Raw genomic sequence first — 22,928 nt, 5'->3', positions numbered from 1 at the left:
TATCAATTTTTCAATTTTAAAATTACTGGACGGGGTGATTACACTCCTTGTTAATTGAATGTGTCAGACTCGGACATGAAAATGAGAGCAAGACGCCATTGTTTCTATCAAGAGTGGTTGTTCTTGGAACATGCGCATGTTTATAATTTCACCCATTTATATTACTTAAATCTAAAATTTTGTGACACTGAATCCCGTTTATTCTCCTCATAGACAAGAATGAAACTACTCAACTCAGTCGGAATATGAAAAAAGGGAAAGGATGTCTGGGATCCCTAATCCTTTTAGGTTGAGTTTGGATATTAAAGTGAGTTGAGTTGAGTTGAGATAATAAAATATTGTTAGAATATTATTTTTTAATATTATTATTATTTTGAAATTTGAGAAAGTTAAATTATTTATTATATTTTATATTGAAATTTAAAAAAATTATAATAATGAGTTGAGATGAATTATAGATATAAACAAAACCTTCTGGAAGAAAATATGTGCCCAACCGAATTTGTGGCCAAACATTATGGTCCCATAATGTTCACTCATGAATACAAAAGGTTCTTGAACTACCAGAAATCATCATGCAACTTCGGGAGTGGATCCCTTAGTTTATTATTTGATGAAAATTAAAAACATTTTCCAAATAATAATAAATAAATAAATAAATAAAAGAGAGAGAAAACAGAAAATCGTTTCAGGCCAAATTTTTGAGGTGATGAACATTAATTCCGCAAAACACTCAATTTGAAACGAAATGGCATCACATCAATAAAGGCAACATCGTGAACTTCTCAAACACATTGAAGCCCGTTTCGATAGGAAAAGTTTCTCCTCTCGCCTTATTTCACTTTATTTTCTTTTATTATTATAATATTTTTAAATTTTTATAAAAAATATAATAAATAATTTAATTTTTTTAAATCTCAAAATAATAATAATAATAATAATATAAAAAAATAATATTTTAATAATATTTTATTTAATTTTTAATTTTTATCTAAAACTATCTCATCTTATTTTACTATTTAAACCGCACATGAGACAGCTCAGACATCAACATCTTAAGTATAGTTTAACACTTCCTTTCAGCAATATTTCGTGAACACGTAATCAAGAAGATAAGGGGATAAGAACTTCCTGGATAGAAAAGAACTAATTTAGATCCAATTTATCTCGTATTTGGATAGAGAGCACAACCTAACGCGAATCCGATTGGGTCCGTTCCCAAACGAAACAGAACACTTCCTGAAATGGCTAGAAAGATCCATCTTTGGAATCATTGCGAAGTGTCGACGGCAGTGTTATGAATGATGGAAGCATTGTTAGGTGTGAAAAGCATGTGATAGCAGTGTAAATAATGAATTACTGTTAGGTGTAAAAGCATGTGGTACATTGGAGCTTTACAATAAACATGTAGGACTTTGGCACTTAGAATTTCTAAGTGTTATGAGCTCGTTAAATAGAATCCATCATTAAAAATTACCTTATAAGAGAATGGTACTTAAGAGTTTATAAATTATCAACCAATCTCATACTTAGTTAATGTGGGATCGTAACAACCATCACGCTTTGCAGCTGACATCCACGGCGGTCACAGTGCTCACATGGGCTAGCTATGCGCTATGTCTTTCCTGACCCCAGACGAACACTGCTATGCCAGCATCACTTTCTGTACCGCACAATTGCAACCATCGCAACATGATCTTAGACGTTGAGTGACTTTAATACCATTTATTATGAATCTACTAGATAGAACTTATACTTAAAAACTGGTTTATAAGAGAAGGGTGTCTAGAGACTTATAAACCATTAACCAATCTCACATTTAGTCGATGAGAGATCGTAACAGAAATATTACCTAAAGAAACGAAACAAGATCGGAAAATAAAATGGAGGGATTTTCAGGCACAAGATATTATTATATTCTCCTTATTATTGGCTCCAAAATACTATAGGATTAGGATCACTGTGTTGATCCCAAATTTCTCCTCTTTTCCAGAACAATTGTGGGGATTACCAAAATAATAGAGTTTGGAGGTACTCTGTCTATCCGAATGTGTAGGCGTGGTCTCTTTGAAATATATGGTTTTTATGAATCTCCTTGATAAAAGAGGGTGAGACACTTTCAAGGATGTGAACGGGGGAGATCTCCTTATTAACAGAATCATAGTATGCATATGCAGACCGGCCCAAAGACATCCCCAATTCACTTAAATTCGAATATTTCATTGTTTCCTTCTTAACCAAATGATTGAACATTAGTTGGGAACGAGAACAGAAGATATGAGATTGGAAAAGTTGGGCACTACATCTATCGAGAATTTTTGAAGAATTATTTCCATCAGTGTATTTTTTTTCATGTATTTTCTTAAGAGTGGGGCTACTCTGCCGCCCCACTCTTATCCAGCGGCCTTTTTTTTCAAAATTTTTTAATATATTTAAATATTTTTAAAAAATAAAAAAATACATTAATATACGTAAAATCACTTTCTTAATTATTAAATAAAAAAAATATTGACCAGCAGTCAAGTAAAGCGGTCAAAAGTGGAGGGAAGAGTAGTTTTATTTATTTTTTAATCCCTTCAATATTTAAAAAACTTTCAATATCATTAAAAAATACTTTTTTAATTAATAAATAAATAAATAAATCGGTTGGAACCTTTAATCGGGACAACATTTTCCGACTGGGCAAACGTGTTGGGAATCTGGTAGAGGTGTTGGGCGAGGGATTATTATTGGATACTTAATGGGGGCCATGATGTAACAGCCTAGGCCCCATGATCTGGAATCTTGAATTTTATTCAAGGTTTCCCATCAAATCACTCCATTAATATTGTTTTTTCAATCTCTCTCGCTTCTTCGATAATCAACGAAGGTAATTTAGCCATAAAAAAAAATAGTACTTTTAGTTAATTTATATTTGTTTATTTTCTTTTAATAGCATTACAATAAGAGAAATGGTACATCCGTGACACTTTGTACTGAATTTTTTTTTTATTAATTTTTAAAATTTTATTACTTGTTTGTATTAAAAATACACCTCAATTCATCTCAACTCATTTTGACTTCGTTTGGAAATATAACTTATCTCAACTCATCATTACAACTTTTTCAAATCCCAATACAAAATATACTAAACAATTCAATTTTTTTAAATCTCAAAACAACAATAATAATAATAAATAATATTCTAATAATATTTTATCAACTCAACTCACTTCAACATCCAAACACACTCTTCATCTCATTATTACAACTTTTTCAAATTATAAAATAATTTTTCTAAATTTTCATACAAAATATAATAAATAATTTAACTTTTATTTTACTATTCACAAACCATCTTAATCCATCTCAACTCATCTCAACTAATTTCTGAATTCAAACCATTTGTTAATATTAAAAAAGTATTTTTTTAATAATTTAATAATTTTTTTATTTTTAAAAAATTTTAAAAATATTTGAAAAACAGATTACACAATTAAGTAGAAAAATATGGGTAGAAAAATTGTCTTGGTTTATTTTCAAAATATCGCAAGCAAAACCTCCCTTTTTTTAAAAAAAAAAAGAAAAAATACCAATTAGGAAAATGATAGAATGCTTTTTATTTTTGTCAATTCATTTTTTACCGTTAATATATTTAATTTTTTTTAATTTAATAATTAAATAAATTATTATTAATGTATTAATATTTTTTACTTTATAAAAAGATTTAAAAAAGTAAAATTTAGCGTAGGACGCCAGCAGTCTTCTGGCCGCACCCCAGCAGAACTCTATCTATTAATTGCCGGTATCCGACTTTAGTAAGGACAGCTCCCAACATTTGACATTTGGCATTCATGCATACAATTAAAAAATGAAAAGAGCAGAAGAGAGACCAAAAAATAAAACCAATCTTTGAGTCTCTCATCTTTCTTGGAAAATCCGGTTTAATTTCAAACGAAAAATTCTGGTATTTTCACAAATCCAACACTAAAAACAGGGGCATCTTCATCTACAATTCATGAAGGTCCGATATATTAGAGCATCCAATGGCACTGAAACCCTAATCCATTCAAGAAAATCTGCTAAAAAACAAATCATAAATATACAAAAAACCCTGTTTCCTCGAGCGAGTGAAGCATCGACAGACTCATCCTCAGCGGCAAAAGCAGCTCTTCTTCTGGGTTTTGAAGCTAGCTATATATTTATTTAGGTTCCGGAACTAGCTAGTAATACAGAGTTCCAAGCGCCTGGAACACAGAGTACAGATATATTTCCTCTTGACCTTGAAACATATGGGGAGGAAACAGAACTTCCACTGTCTCTCGACGTCCAAGGCCTGCACTTTACCTGCACAGTGAGGACATGATCCTGGAGCTTGCTGCCTGCCCAACTCCCTCTCTTCCTCGTCGGCGCACACGAACAGAAACCACATTCCCTTCTCGCTTTTACTTTCTTTCACTGTCGACTCAACCCTCTTTGACCAACCTTAGATAGATGGGGCAGCCTTTGATTTTCTTGCTTGGAACTGAGATTTATAATAAGTTGGATTGAGGCTGGGAAAGTGAAGCCTGTGTCAAGAAACTATTTATAGAGTAGGCGTGATTATTTGGAAAGAATATTCCCAGGACAAAGTTCTAGGTTTTTCTTTCGATTTCAAAGTAAAAAGTAAAATTCTAAAAAACAAATAAAAATTAGCCTACCCAATTAAAAAAAAAAATGTTGCTTAAAGTACACATTATTTATTCATGTAAAAACGTATTATAATTCAAAATATTTTTAATTTATTATGTTAAGTATATTTATAGAAATAGATAATGATAGACTTATTATTTTTATTATCATTTGTATTTTTTTAATTAATGGTTAAGAAATTAATTATTAATGAAGTTGTATATTTTTTTAATGATTAAAGATGATAAAAAAATATTTAAAATAAAATAATCAAAAAATTTTAAATTTTAAATACATTAAAAAAACAGTAAAAAGATAATAAGAAAATAATAAACCTATTTTAAATTTTTACAAGAGAGGATAATAAATATTATATAAATGAGGTGAGAAATGTTCTAGAAGAGTAAAAATATATTATAATAATATGTAGGGCCATAGAAAAAGTGGATTCCAATAAAAGTAGGGGCCATAGAAAAAGGGTGTGTGGGACATCAACGGATGATGCTTTTTGTTCTGAATCCAGAATTTATCAAACATGTTGTAGAAAACAAAATAAAAAGAAAAATGACGCAGCCTACTGGTCCCCTGTACATGTTGCAGATATTTGAATGCAGTTGCCTCTACCTAGGCGTTCAAAGAGTAGAGACAGAGAGAGGGTGAAAACGACTGGCCTCGATTTGATTGAAAACTTATTTCAGTTAATTTTATTTTATCATTATTTTTTAAAATTTTTTACATAAAATATAATAACTAATTTAATTTTTTAAAATTTTAAAATAATAATAAGATTATAAAATAAAATAAAATTATTTCAATTTATCTCCAAATCTAAAGGGTAGCTAAAAACATAAACAGTATGCATGTTCAGAATGATGCCTTTACACGGCACGTTAAAAGCATCACAACAAAGAAAGGTTGACGCCATCGCTCGCCGCTTAGCCCCAATTTAACGCGGCAACGCCCGCCCCCAGTAAAATCACGACGGCCACGTCGGCGTCTGGCCCCACCGAATCTGGATTATACATCTCTTTTTTTCCTTTTCTTTTATTAATTTTTAAAATTTAATTCAAAATTTTCTTTTCTTTTTTACATAAAGAGGAAGATTCTATCCTTGATTTACCTCGTTTATTTTTATATATAAAATAAGTTAAGATAAAAATTAAAAATAAAATAAAATATTATTATAATATATATTTTTAATATTATTATCATTTTGAGATTAAACAAATTAAATTATTTATTTTATCTTATTTTATATGAAAGTTTAGAAAAAATTATAATTATTAGATAAAATAAAATGTGTCGTAAAAATAAACAAGTTAAGCTAGACTAATTCAAAACGATTAGGCAATATGTACCCACTTCACGGAGCATTATTTTTATTAAATTACTATCACTTCGGACTCTTCATGATGAGTAACGATGGGACTAGTCAGTCACAAGATTCATCAATTCGATACGAATTTTCAACTTCAAATTAAATAATTATAGTTCGGTGTTATTAGGTCAGATAAAAATATGTCAGACTAAATTCAATACAATTAATATTGTATAACTCTGAATATATTATAAATTATGTTTTTACAGGTTTTAATCTTAAATTTAAACGTCGTTTAGTTGTCGTGTGTGTTTGATTGTGTTCGACAAAAATTGTTTGATTTTAATATTATTTTAGTTATATATGTATTGATAAGTTAGGTTACCTTTATTCATTATAATTATCAATGTTGATTTTGTTCGTTGTGCTTATAAGATAGAAGAATGTGTTAAATGAATCAAAATAGTTAGTTGGATCAATCCAACTAATTTATATTGAAAACATCCAATTAAGTAGAAACGAGTTAGGACTGATGACCCTTTCGGATATAAGGCCCATGTCATGGGCCTTAATGGAAACTGAGAACGACAATAGAATAAAAATGAAATATATATATTTAAATAAAATGATAAAAATAATACATTACATATTAGTAATATGAAAGTGTATGGCATAAGATTCTTTTATAATATTTCTCCCTACAATAAGCTCTCTTCATACTACCGCTGCCGTTGAAAAATAATTCAAAGGACAAAGTCGAAGAAGTAGTAAAAATGTCTTTATCTTTACCTTCTCAGGATGAAAGTCTTGACATATAAATACCATATATTATATTCCTCCACGCATTAAAGTGAACGGCGTAACATTTTTTCCTTGACAAAATTATTTGCAACTTTTTTTTAAAATTATATTTTATAATCAAGAGCATTTTCCTTCCTTCTTCAACAACAGTCGCGAGGTCACATTGGAAGAACAAAACACCAAACATGATTTCAGCCCAACGATAATGTTAGAAAGATGCATTTAAATGGATTAAGATAGTTTGTGAATAGTAAAATAAAAGTTGAATTATTTATTATATTTTGAGTAAAAATTTAAGAAAATTGTTTTAGAATTTAAAAAAATTGAATTGTTTATTATATTTTGTGTGAGAATTTGAAAAAGTTATAATAATGAGATAAGATGAGTTGAAGTGGGTTGAGGTAGATTTTAAATACAAACGAGGTCTAAAAAGGCAGGCTCAATTGAATATTTGAGCCCATGTTGATAGAAAGTAAAAGCAAAATAAAAAATGAGATGGAGAAGAGAGAAGAATGAAGATAGAATTTGAGGATTATATATATCTTTATTATTTTTAATTGTGACTGAATACATATCATTGATTTTTATTTATAAAAAAATTATATGAAAATGAGATAAAATAAAAAGTAATGCTCTCGCTTTATCTCTTGGCTTGGCCTGTGGCTTATTAAAAATTTTAAAAATATATATTTAAAACAAAATAATGTCTAAAAACACAAAAAAAATTCCTTAAATCCCGTCTATCCTTTTCATTTTTGTTGCCTTTGTTCAAGAGAAGCCCTGTAACCATTATGTCTTCTTCTTCTTTTTTTTCATCAATAACCATTATGTCTTCATTTCTTCCGTTTCAAGTTTTGTTAGACGATTTTGATTGGGTCAAAAAGGGGAGGGAATATTCGGTAATTCAGAAGTCAAGATGTTAATTGACATCGTGAAACTCATTATGTCTTCATTAACATCGTGAAAATCATGTTAATTGCACGTTTTTGACCGCTTGGAAAGCTTGAGGCCCACCTCTCCCCAATTTCTTTTAGCTGAATTCGCATCAAGGGTAATGCCACAACCTATCTCTTATGGATGGTGTAATTTTTTTTCCTAAACACTTTTTAAATCCACTAAAACATTAAAAAAATCATAAATTTATTAAAAAATACTTTTTTAACTATTGAGATTTAAAAAAAAAAAAAAAAACACCATCAATAACTTTTTTCTAATCCCACTCTGGATGGGAGTAACATTATTCTTCACTTCAATAGAAGTAAACAAAGCTTGCTTTCCACTCCGTAGAATGCAAATATTATTGTTTCCAGAAACTTTTTTTCTGGTTGGTGTTTGGGTTCTAACAAAAACTTCTGTGCAGTAATTTTTGCGTATTGTGTACATATTCTACTAATATAATTGATTACGTCATTTTTTTAATATAAAATAATTATTTTAACTAATCACATTAATAAAATATACAAAAAATATATAAAAATAACTGTATATAAAATAACTCGGATTCTAATTTAATGGATGAGCTTAATTTATATTCCTTTTACAATCCTGTGATAGATTGATATGTAGCATTTTTTATTTTTTTATTTTTTGTCACCGGATGATCAACAACAAAATTCTGACTAATTCCGGTGCACATATAAAACAAAATCCGGGTGGTTCCCGTGAGTGCACAAGATTGATGTCATTTTTAAAGTATGATTATAAAATAAAAGAAATACTGTAATAAGATTCTGCCTCTACGTCTACCGTTTCTATGTCACGTGTTTCTTGGGAAAGGATTTCTCAGGATCCTTTTTAACTATCTGGTGCTGCCTTCTATAGTGCTCTTTTGCAACGTTTTTCTCGGGAGGTTTTGGCCTTATTTGGATGGTAAATTACTGTCATCTCATTTTAATATTTAAATATTATAAATACGAATATATTTTAATTTTAATTTTTTAAAAATTTCACCTAATTATTACTTAATTATTACATATTTTTTAAACTTTTAGAAAAAAAAGATAATAATTCAAAATTTTCAAATTACAAAATAAAAATAAAAATATAAAATTATAGTTTTTTTATTAATTTTTTATCTATTCTTTTCCAAAATTCTACAAAATATTTTAACTTAAAATAATTTCACTATTATTTATAAACTATTTCATTACTAATCTATCTTAGTGACACGTTGAGTTCAAACTTCAACTACTTCCCCCGAGACCTTTCATTCTGGAAGATTGGTGGGCCTTTTATCCGTTGAGTCATGGAGAATACTGTATATCTTTGAATCAAATTTGAAAAGCTGGGTACCAACTTTGTATTCGGGTCATTTAACTTACTTATTGGCCTTTTAACATCTGGCCCATTAATTACCCTTTGATCCACCAGTCGGCCCAACATCATTCAATATTTTTTAAAATATAAATGGCCATAAAACCAAAAATGAAGACATATGCCTCTCTTGATACTATGAGGCCGAATTACCCTTCATGCACCATTAAAAAAGAATCTGATAATTCTAACATTTAAAGATACGGAAGCTTGGTTTAAAAACTATATAAAGTTCAATTGACTAGTGCAAGTGCAACAACCCTGTCTCGAAGATACAGAGTTTCTCGAACATATCGAGTAGTTCTTAAATAATTTTAAGAGTAGGACTATGTGCTATTTTTATGATTCATACGACATCGTTTGATATGATATGATGTGAATACTGAATACCATATCATCCATAACTCTTGAGATATTTAATACCTTTGTAAACATACTTGACTATGCCTATTTTCTATTCTAATAACTTCAACACCGCTCATTATAGATCAAATTCTATCGGCTTGGGATCATTTGTCTGGTTTTGGACCTTTCAGTCATATTTTGTGAAGAGTAATTCTACATACAAACGTGAAATGCGTAAACGTTGCGTAATCGTATTGAAAAAAATGATGTTCACTATTAAAAAATTATTATTTTTTCATGTGAATCTTATATTTTATTTACTTTTTTTAAAATGATTACACGACAGTTACATAATTCATAATTATAAATATATTTTCTCTTTCGTGAATGGGTTGGACATAAGTCTCGTACCGGGCTTTATGTCCAATTCTTTGGTGCGAGACCAAATTCAACCCGACCCGAGCCCATAATCGACCGAGGCCGTGCCCACATCCTGACATCACATGACGTTGCCAGCTCTAACTCCACCTCCATCAATGCCTTCACCGTGCTTTCCTGGTAATTCCTCTCTGTTTCACGTCCACTCTCGTTCCATCAACAAACCGTACCAATCATTTGTTCTTACTTCCGCAATACAGAGATAGTGTGTTTCCCTAATTTCCCAACACACTTCACACCCACCCCCCGCGCCCCCCACTGCGATCACGACAAAACAGACGCTATACTCCCTCTCTCTCGGAGCGTGTGTGTACACGTTTTTCTGCTTCTTTCTGAAGCCGCTCCGATCCAATTGGAATCACTCTTAGTTTTCGTCCCAGGAATTACTTGCGATTGCGGCTCAGAATGAATTCCAGTGAGCTTAATTCAGGTTTCTGATTCCCCCCCCCCATCATGTGGCGTTCCTTCTGGAGATCAAGGGATCGGTTCTCCTTGGACGAACTCAGGTCTGATTAGCCTCTCGATTATTCTGAACTCTGTTTAAATTTGTCGAATTCTCGTGTTTCTGTCGCTTATTTTATCTGTAGGCTTAAACTAATTTCAAATTAGGGTAGTTATGTGCTAGAAAGGGTGTTACGCTTTCGGACCGATCAATTTGAGTGTACTGCGACTGGGAATTTTCAGTTTTAGACTTTTGGAGTCAATTGGTGTTGAAAACTTTAGGAAAAGACCAAAAAGTCAATTTCTTTTCTTCTCTCTCTTTTTTTTTTCTTCCCTTTAGAATACTGATTAATAATAGACCAAAGCCATTTTCTGGTTTTGGAAGTTTGGTGGGATTATTATTTTTTTAAATGATATGTGTCATTGTCATAGACGCTAACCTCCCTTTGATTTCGGTGAAATTATGGGAGAGAGAGAACTTTAAACTTGTAGTTTAGCACTGCCTAGGAATGAAGTAGTGCGAACAAGTATCATATGTGTATATTGTCTCAATCGTTTGAGCCTGTTGGCGTGTGCAAAAGAAAGTCAGGGACCTCGAGTTTTCAGTTCTAGCATTTGCGAGTTGCACTTTAGTTGAGTGACTAGGGTGTTAGGGGCCATGAGCTTTTAGGTTCGGACATGGGTATTGGGTAGTTTCTATGCCTAAGGGCTTCAAATTGCATCTCCTATCCTTGTAAGAGCAGGGTGGAGGGAGAAGTTATGGGGTTCAAGATTTACTGTCTCCGTGTAATTTATCTGCGAAAGAAAATGTATGTTCTTGGTTGGAGGAGTTTCTATGCCAAAATTTAAACTTCAAAATTATGACCATCTGACTTTCTTACGAGAAAAGAAAAAATATAAGGGGCTTTGGTAAGAAAAAATAAAACATTTGAGGCTGAATTTGATGAAACAGTATTTATGTTAGCCGGCCAATCTATATTTTTCAGAAATGGAAAACATGAATAGATCATACTGAATGTGAACCGATCCTTTTGAACAAAGGATGTGCATGATGTATAATGGTATACTGCAGATTTTCCCTTCACTAATATCATACTATTCAATTTCTGATTGAGGCTTAAATGGCAAGCCACCCCGAGAACAGTTCTTGTGCTTTAGAAGTACTGCATCATTTCTGGGCTGGCAGCATCTTAAAAATTCATTGAAAAATGTGATATGTGATGGTGCTAGTGAAAAATTCCCTTCATCTTTATTTTTCCATCGACTGATTGTTTGTTAAGTACAGGTATTTAACTGAGCAGCTTGCGAAAGTTCAAATTGTGAATGAAGTCAACAAGGTACTGATATTAATTTTCTGTAGCGTACTTTAGCTGAATGCTGTCATTTCCTTTTATGCACCAATATTACTAATGGTGTTTCTTCGTGAAGGACTTTGTTATTGAGGCTCTGAGATCAATAGCAGAGTTGATTACATATGGTGACCAGCATGACTCGTCTTTTTTCGAGTGAGAATTCTCAACGCTTTGAGTTCCTTGATATACCTTTGTTTTGTTGTAACCAATTTTTTGTGATACTGGGTCTTGGCAGGTTTTTCATGGAGAAGCAAGTCATGGGGGAGTTTGTACGCATACTAAAGATCAGCAGAACTGTGACTGTTTCACTTCAGCTGCTGCAGACAATTAGCATTATGATTCAGAACCTAAAAGGGGAACATGCTATATGTAAGTTGACTCTTAAGGAGTGAACCTAAGTTTGTAGGTACTTTCTCCAGTTAGTTACAAGCTAGAGCTATTTTGGATGTATTTAACGATCTACCCTCTTGGAATTTTGCAGACTATATGTTCAGTAATGAACACATGAACTATTTAATAACTTATTCATTTGACTTCAGCAATGAAGAGTTGTTGTCTTACTATATATCCTTCTTGAGGTTTGTTTTTAGCTAATTTTATTTCCTCATTATAATTGATGATTCTCCTTTATCAACACTGTTTCTCTGCAACCCTAATATTACCTGATCTTCTATTGTTGACTGTGGTATTTCAATTGTCTGTATTATCGTTTCTGAAGAGCAATAAGTGGAAAGTTGAACAAGAACACGATCTCTCTGCTTGTGAAGACTCAGAATGTAAGCTTTCTGCTCTTTTATGTATGCTCGATTTATTTGATATTCTTTTACAGGTGGATAACCTTGATTTAATATCCATTAATTATCCTGTTCTCTGCCTGCTGTGTTATTTGAATAATTCTGTTCTCTCTCATGTGTCTAGGATGAAGTTGTTTCGTTTCCATTGTATGTTGAGGCAATACGATATGCTTTTCATGAGGAGAACATGATCCGCACTGCAGTACGTGCACTGACACTAAATGTTTATCATGGTGAGTTTCTATTATTCTCTCTCTTTTTATGTTCTTGTCTTATTTTCTTTTTGTCCTCTATGTGATTACGTATTTGGAAAAAAATAATAATATAGTTGTTCTCATTCTTCAGTTGGTGATGATGGTGTAAATAGATATGTGACCAGTGCCATTCATGCGGATTATTTTTCAAACTTGGTTACATTTTTCCATAAGCAGTGCGTCACTCTAACTGGATTGGTCTCTGGTGCTGTGAAGTAAGAATCAGAATACAGTTTTGAATTATAACAATGAGCAGTATATGTTTCTTTGCCCTAAAAAGTATCTTCTGGTTACTGAGACAGAAACCCGGGGCACGACTCAACGTCTACAATTCTTGCTGCTGTAGATGAGATTGAGGACAATCTCTACTATTTTAGTGACGTTATTTCTGCTGGGATTCCTGATGTTGGAAGGTTAATAACAGACAACATTTTGCAGCTATTGATATTTCCGTTGCTGCTTCCTTCTCTAAGGATAGAAGCTGTTGATGTATGTAATTTATTCTTTTCCATTTTCTCTTTCGTTTTATACTTTGAGAGGAAGGGGGCAACTCTTTAGTTCTTTCTGTCACTTGTCCTTTTTATCAACTTTTTATCGAACCTTTTTTCAATGCACTTTGTTCCTGATTAATGTTGGTGGATTATAAATCCAGGAACTACAAATTGGTGCTGTGACTTCTCTATATTTAATTTGCTGCATTTTGCACATTGTCAAGATCAAAGATTTAGCAAATACCATTGCTGCTGCTCTTTTCTTTCCAGTGGAGGCCTTCAAACACAACTCTGAATCTAAACTTAATGGATACATGCCTGGTCCTGGTTTTGTACATGAAAGTCAACCTCCAGGAGATGAAAATCTAAACGAGGTTGATACCGGGCACTTAACAGTTGATGTGGCAAACTTGTCTAGCTCTTCACATATTCATGCAGCAGTTATTGCTCAAAATGGTTGTATTGGTTCCCATTTGTGTTTGAGGTAAGATATTGATTGCAATCACTTCACTGCTAACTTCAGACTTTGTTTCTGGGGTTGTTATATGACGAGTTCACAAATTTTGCATGTTCAATGTTGGTTAGAAGATAGTCTTCTTAATAACACTATTCTTCACCAAGACCCTTTCTCTCAATAAAAAAGCCTTGTCTCAACCATCACAAGTTGCTCTTGCTTTGTTAAGGTGCCTTTGCAAAGCAGCACCCAGCTCGCCTTTCACTACATTACATCTTTCTGCTTTCCCATTGTCTCTGAACTAGGTTTGATCTCATTTTCAAAAGGCAATGATCCAATATAGCCTAGCCTTTATCTACATTTTAGGATATTTGAACCAGTTCGACTATTCCTACTTGTGTCACTTGAAGTTAATTTAGTAGGACCCTCCATTAAAAATCCTGTCCAGATCACTTGTCCAATGAAAAGTCCCTCATCATAATTGACTGAAGATGACGTAGTGCCAGGGTTATAAATTTATAACATAATAAGAAATCCCAACCTTACTCTTATGAGTTATGTGCATTCAGCCATTGACTCAGAATTAAATTCTTTAATCGCTAGTTGTCTTGTCTCTATTATGGTCTATTACAGAGATCATCATCTCATCAATGTTGTGTTCTTTTTCATCACCATAGTTGTCCTTTGTGTAGGGAGGCTTTGCTCTCTTGCCTCTCAAGTGGGGATGATGCACTGGTATTGGGTTGTTTGGGCGTGCTGTCTACCTTGTTGCAAACAAAAGGTTATCTTACTGAAATTTGGCTCCCTAAACCACTGTTTCTTTTACTGTTTACTTATTGAGTATTTGATTCTGTAGAACTGGACGAATCAATGCTAGATGCCCTTGGAATTCTTCCTCAACGCAAACAGCACAAGAAACTCCTACTGGTACATAACTTGTAAAAATTAAAAACCTGTTATTGGTTGTGAAATTTAAGTAGCATTTGGAATGTTCTATAATGCTTTAACAGGATTGTTTGGTACCTTTTTCTCTGTAAATTAGCAGATGTTATTGTGGTGTGTATGCTGGCAAACTGTACATCTGAATCTGAGATACTGCCTGGAATTTGTTCCTCTGCATAATCAGGGGCCCACACATGCCATATATATATATTATTTTATTATTTTCCCCTTTGTTGAGAACTATCTGTCATCTATTGGTTAATTACAAGTGATAACTTAATGTCAACTATGAGATGATGGTTGTGATTTTCACGAGTCCTATTATCAATTGAATGGTATCCTTTCTTCTTTATAAGCTTCAGAAAAAGACTGTCGTGTTCATTCCTGGATAATTGCAATATTGTACTTTCTTTGTTTTATTCCTCCAGCAAGCTTTGGTTGGTGAGGGCTCAGGTGAAGAGCAGCTTTTTTCTTCTGAAAGTAGATCAATAAGAGATGGTATTGGCAGTGAGCTTGATGGATATCTCCAAAAGCTTAAGGTAATGATGCAATTTCTCTCACCCGCTCCCTCTCTGACTTGCCACATGGAGGAATGCTAATTTGTTGATGACAGAAAAGACCTAAGAAGAAAGGAAAGTAGCTTTTAAAGTATCTGTATCATACATGAATTGATGTTAGTAAGCAAAATTAGATTTGTTGCCAATATGGCTAAGGTTGAATTCAATGGATCTTCAAGAATAAACACCCAGAGAAACATTTTATGCTCTTGGATGGACAATTTGTGGATAAATTTTTTGAACTTTCTCACTCTCTCTCGCTCCACACCACCATCCCTTTTGCCACTTGAGAAAGGTTTATATTTTCTCAGGAAATGAGAAATTCCTTTGTTGCTTGCCTGCATGTATAGTATTCCAATCCAATTGGAAGTATACCTATTCAAGTTTACATGGGCTTGACTTGTAATGATGCTTGACAAAGTTCATGGCTTCAGATTGAACAAAACTTCTGAATTATCATTTCATAATTAAAAATATAGAAGCTCAATTGTTGTTTGAAGTGGGTTCTACGTCGGGTATCGGCGTAGAGACATCTGCAATGGAATGTCATTCGCCTTAGGTGACTTCTGTACTCGAAGAGACTATGGCTCCCTCATCGGAGTTGAAGGAAAATGGTCTCATACCATTGGTAAAGGGACCCGCTGAAGTTGCACATGAAGGGTCACCAGAGTAAAGGGACTTGATGTCATACCATTGGAGAGAACCAATGGAGTTGCTGAGGAGGTACAGGATTTGAATATGGATTTGGCGTTGGTGCAGTTGGATACTGTGTCTGGGGATATTGTGGCTCCCCTGGTCTCTCTTCCTTCAATAGCGGATTGGATTCTACCTAAAGTTAACGAGATTCAGCAGTTTGTGAGAATTTCACATGGAGGATGTGAAGACCAATTTAAAGAACTAATTACGGCGATCGAGGCAAGCTACGCGCTTGAAACCAAATCAATTTTCAAAAAAAGCAGGGAGTTACGTCGTCTTTTTTCGGGAATCAACTACGACGCTAAGGGTGGTAGCTCATCTAGACGAAAGTCTAAAGGGAGGGCATTTTGAAGACGGGAAAACAAGGGGTTGGGGTGGGGTTTTTGGGTAGAGTTTTAGTTCTACAGAAAGCAACGGGTCAGGGTCGGGCTTTGTGTATTTTGGGTTATTTTTCACAGGCTTTTTGGGTTATTAGGGGCTTTCTATTATGGGCAATGTGTTCTCTTCTATACATTCAGTGTACTTGGTTACTCATTTTAATATATATATATATATAATATTTTTACTTATCGAAAAAAATATAGAAGCTCAATTGTTTATTTATTTATTTTTATTTTTCTGTTGTTGTGCAAGTTTTTAGCTTGTTTCAAGTGTCACTTACTTGTAGTTTGCCTGATATGCTGGTTTTTTTCCTTATGTTAATAGGAGCAGTATGGAGTGTTGTATTCTTCTCCAGAAGTGGAAACAAGCCCTCGTGTATATAGATTTCAGGTACTTTCTGTATGGTGGATACCAATCTATTCTAGGTTTAGAGTTCTCTATTTTATGGGCAAATTTTTATTCAAGCTTGTGTTTTCAAGTTATTAATTATATGTTGGATATCTCAAAAAAAAAGTTATTAAATATATGTTGGATATTTCACTTCTGATTGCTGGTGTATGAAGTGCCCAATGAAGTTGGTGCTTAAGGCCTCGTTTGTTTTCGATGAGACGAGTTGAGATAAAAGTTGAAAGTTGAATAAAATATTGTTATAATATATTTTTTTAATATTATTTTTGTTTTGAGATTTGAAAAAGTTGAATTGTTGTTTATAAAAAAAAAAAAAAGTTGAATTGTTTATTTTATTTTGTGTGGGAATTTGAGAAAGTTGTAATAATTAGATAAGATGAGATGAGAATGTTTGTGAAAACAAACAAGGCCTAAGCTAAAAATTTTTTTGTGTTCCCTTACACATACACGCAGATCTCCATCTTTTTCCAAGGTTATTTTCTTTAATGCCATTTATGGGAGTGATCTAAATTGTTATGGTGCTTTTTACTTCTTGATCTATTTCTCAGCTGCAGCTTTGGTTTCTAGATCTTTTAAATATAAAATTTCTTTTGCCTCTTAATTTATTGATGTAGAATTTTTTCTGTTTTTCTGTTTTGTTGTTTTTTTTTTCAAGAAGGAAGAATGTGTTCTGGATTATCTCTAGTACAAGATGTACAACGCATCGTCAAGGTTTTTTGATGTTTTGCTTTATTTTATTGTTCACTTTTACCTCTATCATGATGTTCTAAATGAGGCAAGAGTGTTGGGTTGGGCATTGAAAATTTTGAATGGGACTGGGATGAGGATTACTATTTTGCGCGCTGCTCTTGATTGCGGTGGGAATGGAGGGAGGCTTTACACTTGGAGCTGGGGAATGGGGAAGGCAACAACCACCCCCCCACCCCCCACTTTCTACAATTGCTATCCCTAGCTTCACTGCACATTTAGGCAACATAATTTGCACTGTGCAAGAGTGCTATAAAATAAGCTTCTTTAACGATATGGATGGAGACTGCTTGCTTCTGATCTTTATTTACTTTGTACAATTGGTTTGGATGCATTTTCTTCAAGTTAGAGATTCCAAATTTCTGTCAATTTGAAACTTAGTTATTATTTTTAAAAATGGGAATGCCAATTTTAGGTGCTCGATGCACTGGTCAACCTCTTTTGCCGTTCGAATATATCTGCAGAGACCTTGTGGGATGGTGGTTGGCTTTTGCGGCAGTTGCTCCCTTACAGTGAGGCTGAATTTAATAGCCATCACCTTAATTTGTTGAGGGTAAGTTAAAACTTAAGGTGATTCAATAGATTTTTAAAATCTCACGGCACCTTTCAATTTATTTATTGTTAAGTTATTTTTTATCGGTCAAAGTTTCCATGGCATTTTCACGCTCCTATACTGATGGAACATATACAAATATATGTGTGTAAATTTTAGGGAAAAAGAAATTGGTCTAATGCAACTTGTCTCATGGAGTGCCGTGATCAAAATATGAGAGCATAGAATATATACAAAGCATTCTCACATAAGATCATTTTTACGGAGAAATGGGGAGTTGTGGGGTGAAGACAGTATGAAAACTTATGCTAGGAGCTGTAAATTATAAAATAACAGTGTAGAAACTTAACATTAAAAAATTGTGGCGTTTGTTTATCAAAAGATAAAATAAAATAAAATAAAGTTGTGGTTTTCAACTGTCATCACATCCATGGATCATTGTTTTTTTTTTTTTTTGAATAAGCATCCATGAACAATTGTTTCTCATTCCATCCTTGTACCATCCCTACACTTTTCACATCTTCTATTGCAATCACTTATTATGTTATCAAAACTTTTATTTATTATCCTCCTCACACAGGGTTCATACAAGAACTGTTCTAGTGCTCTTCAACAAGAAACTAGAGGACTCTGGCCTGATCTACTTATTACAGTCCTTTGTGATGAGTGGAAGAAGTGCAAAAGAGGTATTGATATCAGTATTTGATTTTATGGCTGTTAAATTGGCATGTTAAATGTTTTTATGATATAATTGCACAATGACAATTTCTACATGTAGCAATTGAAGCCTCATCTCCTCAGAAAGAGCCCAAGTGCATTCTCTTGCCATCACAGAAGTCCTGTTATGACGGTATTATTAATTGGTTATTTTAAGTTTCAAAATAAACTCTTGTTTGTTCATTGGATTTGGTCCTCCTTTTTTTCTTTCAATTGATGTAAGTGTTGAACTTACAGATGTTATTCCATCTGAATCATCATTTGCTGCTGGTGAAAGAATGTGCGAGTTGGTGAAGGTTTGTATGTGTACTTTTTAATATCGATCTCTTCTTACCTTGTTTGAGAAGTTTCAGATAGAGTTAGTAAAACATTATCACTGACGTGTAAATCCTTGGGAAAAATAGGAAGCATATGTTGTACTTCAACCCAAAAAGGAAACAAAATAACAATTTTACACATCATGCATTTATCTCTGCCAGCACTTTATGGTGATTACTTATCAATTGTTTCTGTTGTTATTATCTTTCAAATTTAGGTGTTTGTACTTCTACATCAACTTCAAATATTCTCCCTTGGTAGAGCTTTGCCCGACCAACCTCCTATATTTCCACCAGCCAATTTTCCTGAAATTTCACGTGCCAAAACTGCTGGTCTCAATGCTTCAGATCCAAAGCTTGGCACTGAACTAAGACTTGGTCAGTCTTCTATCCTGAACTTACTGATTCCCCTATTAAATGATCCGGTATATCAGAACAGTTGGATAGTGGGGTGGCATATCAAGATTTGTTGGGTTTCCTCAATTTATAAACTGGTGGGGCTTTATTACAATTTAAGCCATTTGATATAAGTGAGAACCTCTTTTAAAGTGCTAACGAAGTAAAAGGTATCAATCTAATGGTACTCCTCTTAAAAAATGAACAAATCTTTTTGTTTTGTTGTACACAAGATTTTGACTGGAAATTATGGAACATTTTTTTGCTTAATCCATATTTATATTTTTATGAATATTTTTGTTTTACAATGATTCCATGAATTCATATAAAAGGGCAAGGCTCCACAATGGTGCCAGTCTCTATATTTTCTTGAACTAATGTTATACCATTCTCTTCAAATTGTAAAAAGATGGATTTTATACTGGTCAATATTTTTAGAGATACTAATTTTATCTTAAGAGTTACATGGTTCAAGTATTTTGTGGTTCAATATTCTGGTCTCTGCCATTTGCAGCTGATGCTGTGCCATGTCGAATTGCATTTGAAAGGGGTAAAGAGCGTCATTTTTGTTTTCTAGCAATCTCTGTGGGAGCATCTGGGTGGCTTGTGCTTGCAGAAGAATTACCCCTGAAGCATCATTTTGGAGTTGTTCGTGTTACTGCACCTTTGGCTGGCTCCAATGTAAGTATAGCTATGATGCTTCCTTGCTCCTTTTCTTTTTTCATGGTGGCTGGGCTTCCATGCTGATTTTCTTTATAGAATTATGCTTGCTTAGAAAATTTATGGCATTGATGCAACTTTTTCCATGTGTAATTTATTTCTGTTCCTATTAGTACAGGCAACATGCCTTGTTGTTGAATATTGGTACTTTGTTGATATATGCATGTTCAAGATGATATATGTTTGTTAATTTTAATCATGTTTTCTGCCTTCAGCCCAAAATTGATGATAAGTATTCAAGATGGTTGCACTTGAGGATCCGACCATCCACTTTACCTTTTCTGGATCCCGTCAAATCTGGTGCTTATGGAAAAGTGAAGGCGAAAGCTTTGGTTGATGGGAGATGGACCCTCGCATTCAGGGACGAGGAATCTTGCAAGTCTGCCTTGTCTATGATTCTTGACGAGACTAAGCGACAAAGTGATGAGGTGGAGAGAAGACTGAAACCTTTATTTGACCTTGAAAAATCTGTGGAATCTTCAAAGCTTTCTGTTAGTCGTCCTCAGGCTTCCTCTTCAGGTGAAACACCGTTGAATTCGTGTTAAGTCCCCCAATTACTTTGCTCTTTTCCATTTATAGTTTGCTTTATTCATGGGGTGGCAATATATTATATCTAGTCACCCTCGTGTATAGGTTCAGGCAACCTTAGAAATACCCAAAAATTTAGATTAGAACCAGAATTTAGTTCCATTCTTTGTATACTAGGTTCCCTTGCCCTGGTTTGTATGTTTTCAGCCTTTTTTTGCTCTCATTCTTTGGCAGTTCTAACCCTAGGCCTTTTTTTGGAAAAAAAAAAAAGAAAAAAAAAATTATTTCTTTCCTTTATTTGTAAGCTGTGTAAAAACGTTGTATATTTGAGGCGATCCCATAGTGCAAGTTTTTTTTCTTTTGATCTCTGCAATGACAACATACTTCCCAATCTTTCCCATTCAAAATTTCTTCCTTGGTTTTTGGGTCACCTTTCCCAACCTAAGGATTCTTGAATGTTTTCTTGTTTTGTTGCAAATATCTAATTGAACTCCGAATTTGGAGTCCCAAGAGACCTTTTTTCGTTTTTTCAAGAAAACAAGAGATGGATCAAGGATGTCTATATATTCCAACAACCTTAAATTTTTCAGATATGATATCACTATTTTCATCTGATATTTTTATTACCAATAAGAATGGATTTTTTTATGTGCACGCATATATTTTGAAAAAACAAAATCCTATCAGTTACAGGAATTTAAATTCTTGAAAATCTTGTTATATTTATAATATAGCCAAACAGGACCTGAGTAAATTTCCATAAAAACGGATTTCTAGAGTTCATATTCCCGAAAATCTGAATCTGGGGAGCAAATCGGATCCATGGAAGAAGATGTCTTTGCTAGAATGCTTTAAATAAATTAGGAGAAGAATCGATGGCTTTCGTGAAAATTATTGTTGGAATTTATAGATATCTATTTCCACGGAGGGTATAATCATTTGTTTTTTAATTTTTAAAATGCAAGATATACATAGATTACAGAAACAATGATTCTAATGCCTTTATTCCATTAATTTTGTTGTAATTGTTGCCTTTCTTAAACAGTATCCCTTATTGAAGAAGTAAAATCGATGGCTCTTTTTTAGCACTAATTGCACGAAAAGCAAGGGCTCTCGACTACTGAAAATGAGTCTCTTGACACCAGAGAAAAATGGTGCTCATCATGATGAAACCTCAAACCCGAAGAAATTCTTCTTCAGAGCTGCTTTTGTGGCCATTCGCACGCCTTTTTAGTATGGTGGAGGTAGATGATCAGCAAGAAAATGACTCACATTATTTTTTTAATATATATATATTTTTTTATCTTTTTCAAATGATAGAAAAATATTTTTATCAACGTTAAGAATATTTAAATTTTGTGCACTAAGATCCATCAATTAAAATGGGCCATATATGGCCGAAAAAAAGGAATTTAATTGGGCCATTTGAGTATCGATGTTGAAAATACGATGAAATGATAACAATGTGCATCATTCCCCTATCATAGACCAAACTTTACCTAATAAATTAGGACACTTGAGAGAGCTAACACACAAACATGGAAAATCATGATGATGTTCTATCATGGGAAGACAGGACCCACTTCCGCCGTTTGATTCAATTATTATCTTTTGCTATTATTGACTCTTTTAGGTCAAAGTAATCATACTGAATTTTCTATTATATATATATATATATATATATATATATATATATATATATATAAACAAGACATTTGAACCAAAAAGGGTCATTGGCTTTAGTGGAGGGGAGGGTGTGTTTTATTATCTTCATGGAAGCCACATGAATTTTGTATTAATTAATTATTGTGAGTCATATATCCGTCGTGGCCTTCGATTGCAGTCAAAAGTGTTTGAATTCAAGGATAAACAATAATGGGGATAGCATTGTTTAGGAAAAGGTTTTTTAGAAACCTTTTTAATTTGTGGTGAGTGAGTTCCACTTCCACCTCCTCCCTTTACTATAATCTTCCACTTCCCTCTATTGAATTTTTCTTTATTTGTAGCTCATCATGATTTATATATTCACTATCTTCTTGCAGTTACTTTGGCAAAGAAACCAACCAAAAAATTAAAAAAAAAATAAAAGTTATAAGGGATTTGTTTAGGTTTTAATGCGTCAAATGATAATTATTGTTTGGAAAAGACCTCTACCTATTTAAGGTCGTACCGATGAGAATACCTCACTACTATTCATTATATTATTATTATTTTTTACCTACTTTTCACTACTATTTACAGAATACCTCAAAATACTGAATACCTCACTACCCAAACGCAACCTTACTCTTTCACTTGACTATCAAATTATTATT

General features: G+C 33.1%; 2 protein-coding genes across 2 annotated transcripts; one reads left to right on the top strand and one right to left on the bottom strand.

Moving 5' to 3' along the window:
* Positions 1–3,989: 3,989 nt before the first annotated feature.
* LOC121261094 lies at positions 3,990–4,552 on the bottom strand. Its single transcript, XM_041163268.1, has one exon. The coding sequence runs from the start codon at positions 4,409–4,411 to the stop codon at positions 4,199–4,201; it is 213 nt and encodes a 70-aa protein (XP_041019202.1). The 5' UTR covers positions 4,412–4,552; the 3' UTR covers positions 3,990–4,198.
* A 5,377-nt stretch (positions 4,553–9,929) lies between these two features.
* On the top strand, positions 9,930–20,986 carry LOC121261093 (protein TRANSPARENT TESTA 9). The gene is made up of 21 exons (XM_041163267.1): positions 9,930–10,371; positions 11,592–11,643; positions 11,735–11,811; positions 11,894–12,027; positions 12,140–12,236; positions 12,377–12,434; positions 12,577–12,685; positions 12,798–12,921; positions 13,009–13,195; positions 13,359–13,681; positions 14,344–14,432; positions 14,508–14,578; positions 15,022–15,132; positions 16,552–16,617; positions 17,798–17,935; positions 18,516–18,621; positions 18,714–18,785; positions 18,890–18,948; positions 19,188–19,347; positions 19,880–20,046; positions 20,301–20,986. Exons 1-21 carry the CDS (start codon positions 10,319–10,321, stop codon positions 20,628–20,630), a joined length of 2,583 nt encoding a protein of 860 aa, XP_041019201.1. The 5' UTR covers positions 9,930–10,318; the 3' UTR covers positions 20,631–20,986.
* Positions 20,987–22,928: the final 1,942 nt, after the last annotated feature.

Source organism: Juglans microcarpa x Juglans regia, chromosome 4D (assembly GCF_004785595.1).
Source record: "Juglans microcarpa x Juglans regia isolate MS1-56 chromosome 4D, Jm3101_v1.0, whole genome shotgun sequence".
Lineage (NCBI taxonomy): Eukaryota > Viridiplantae > Streptophyta > Magnoliopsida > Fagales > Juglandaceae > Juglans > Juglans microcarpa x Juglans regia.
Note: the sequence above shows the minus strand (reverse complement) of the source record. Positions and strands in the feature narration are given on the sequence as shown.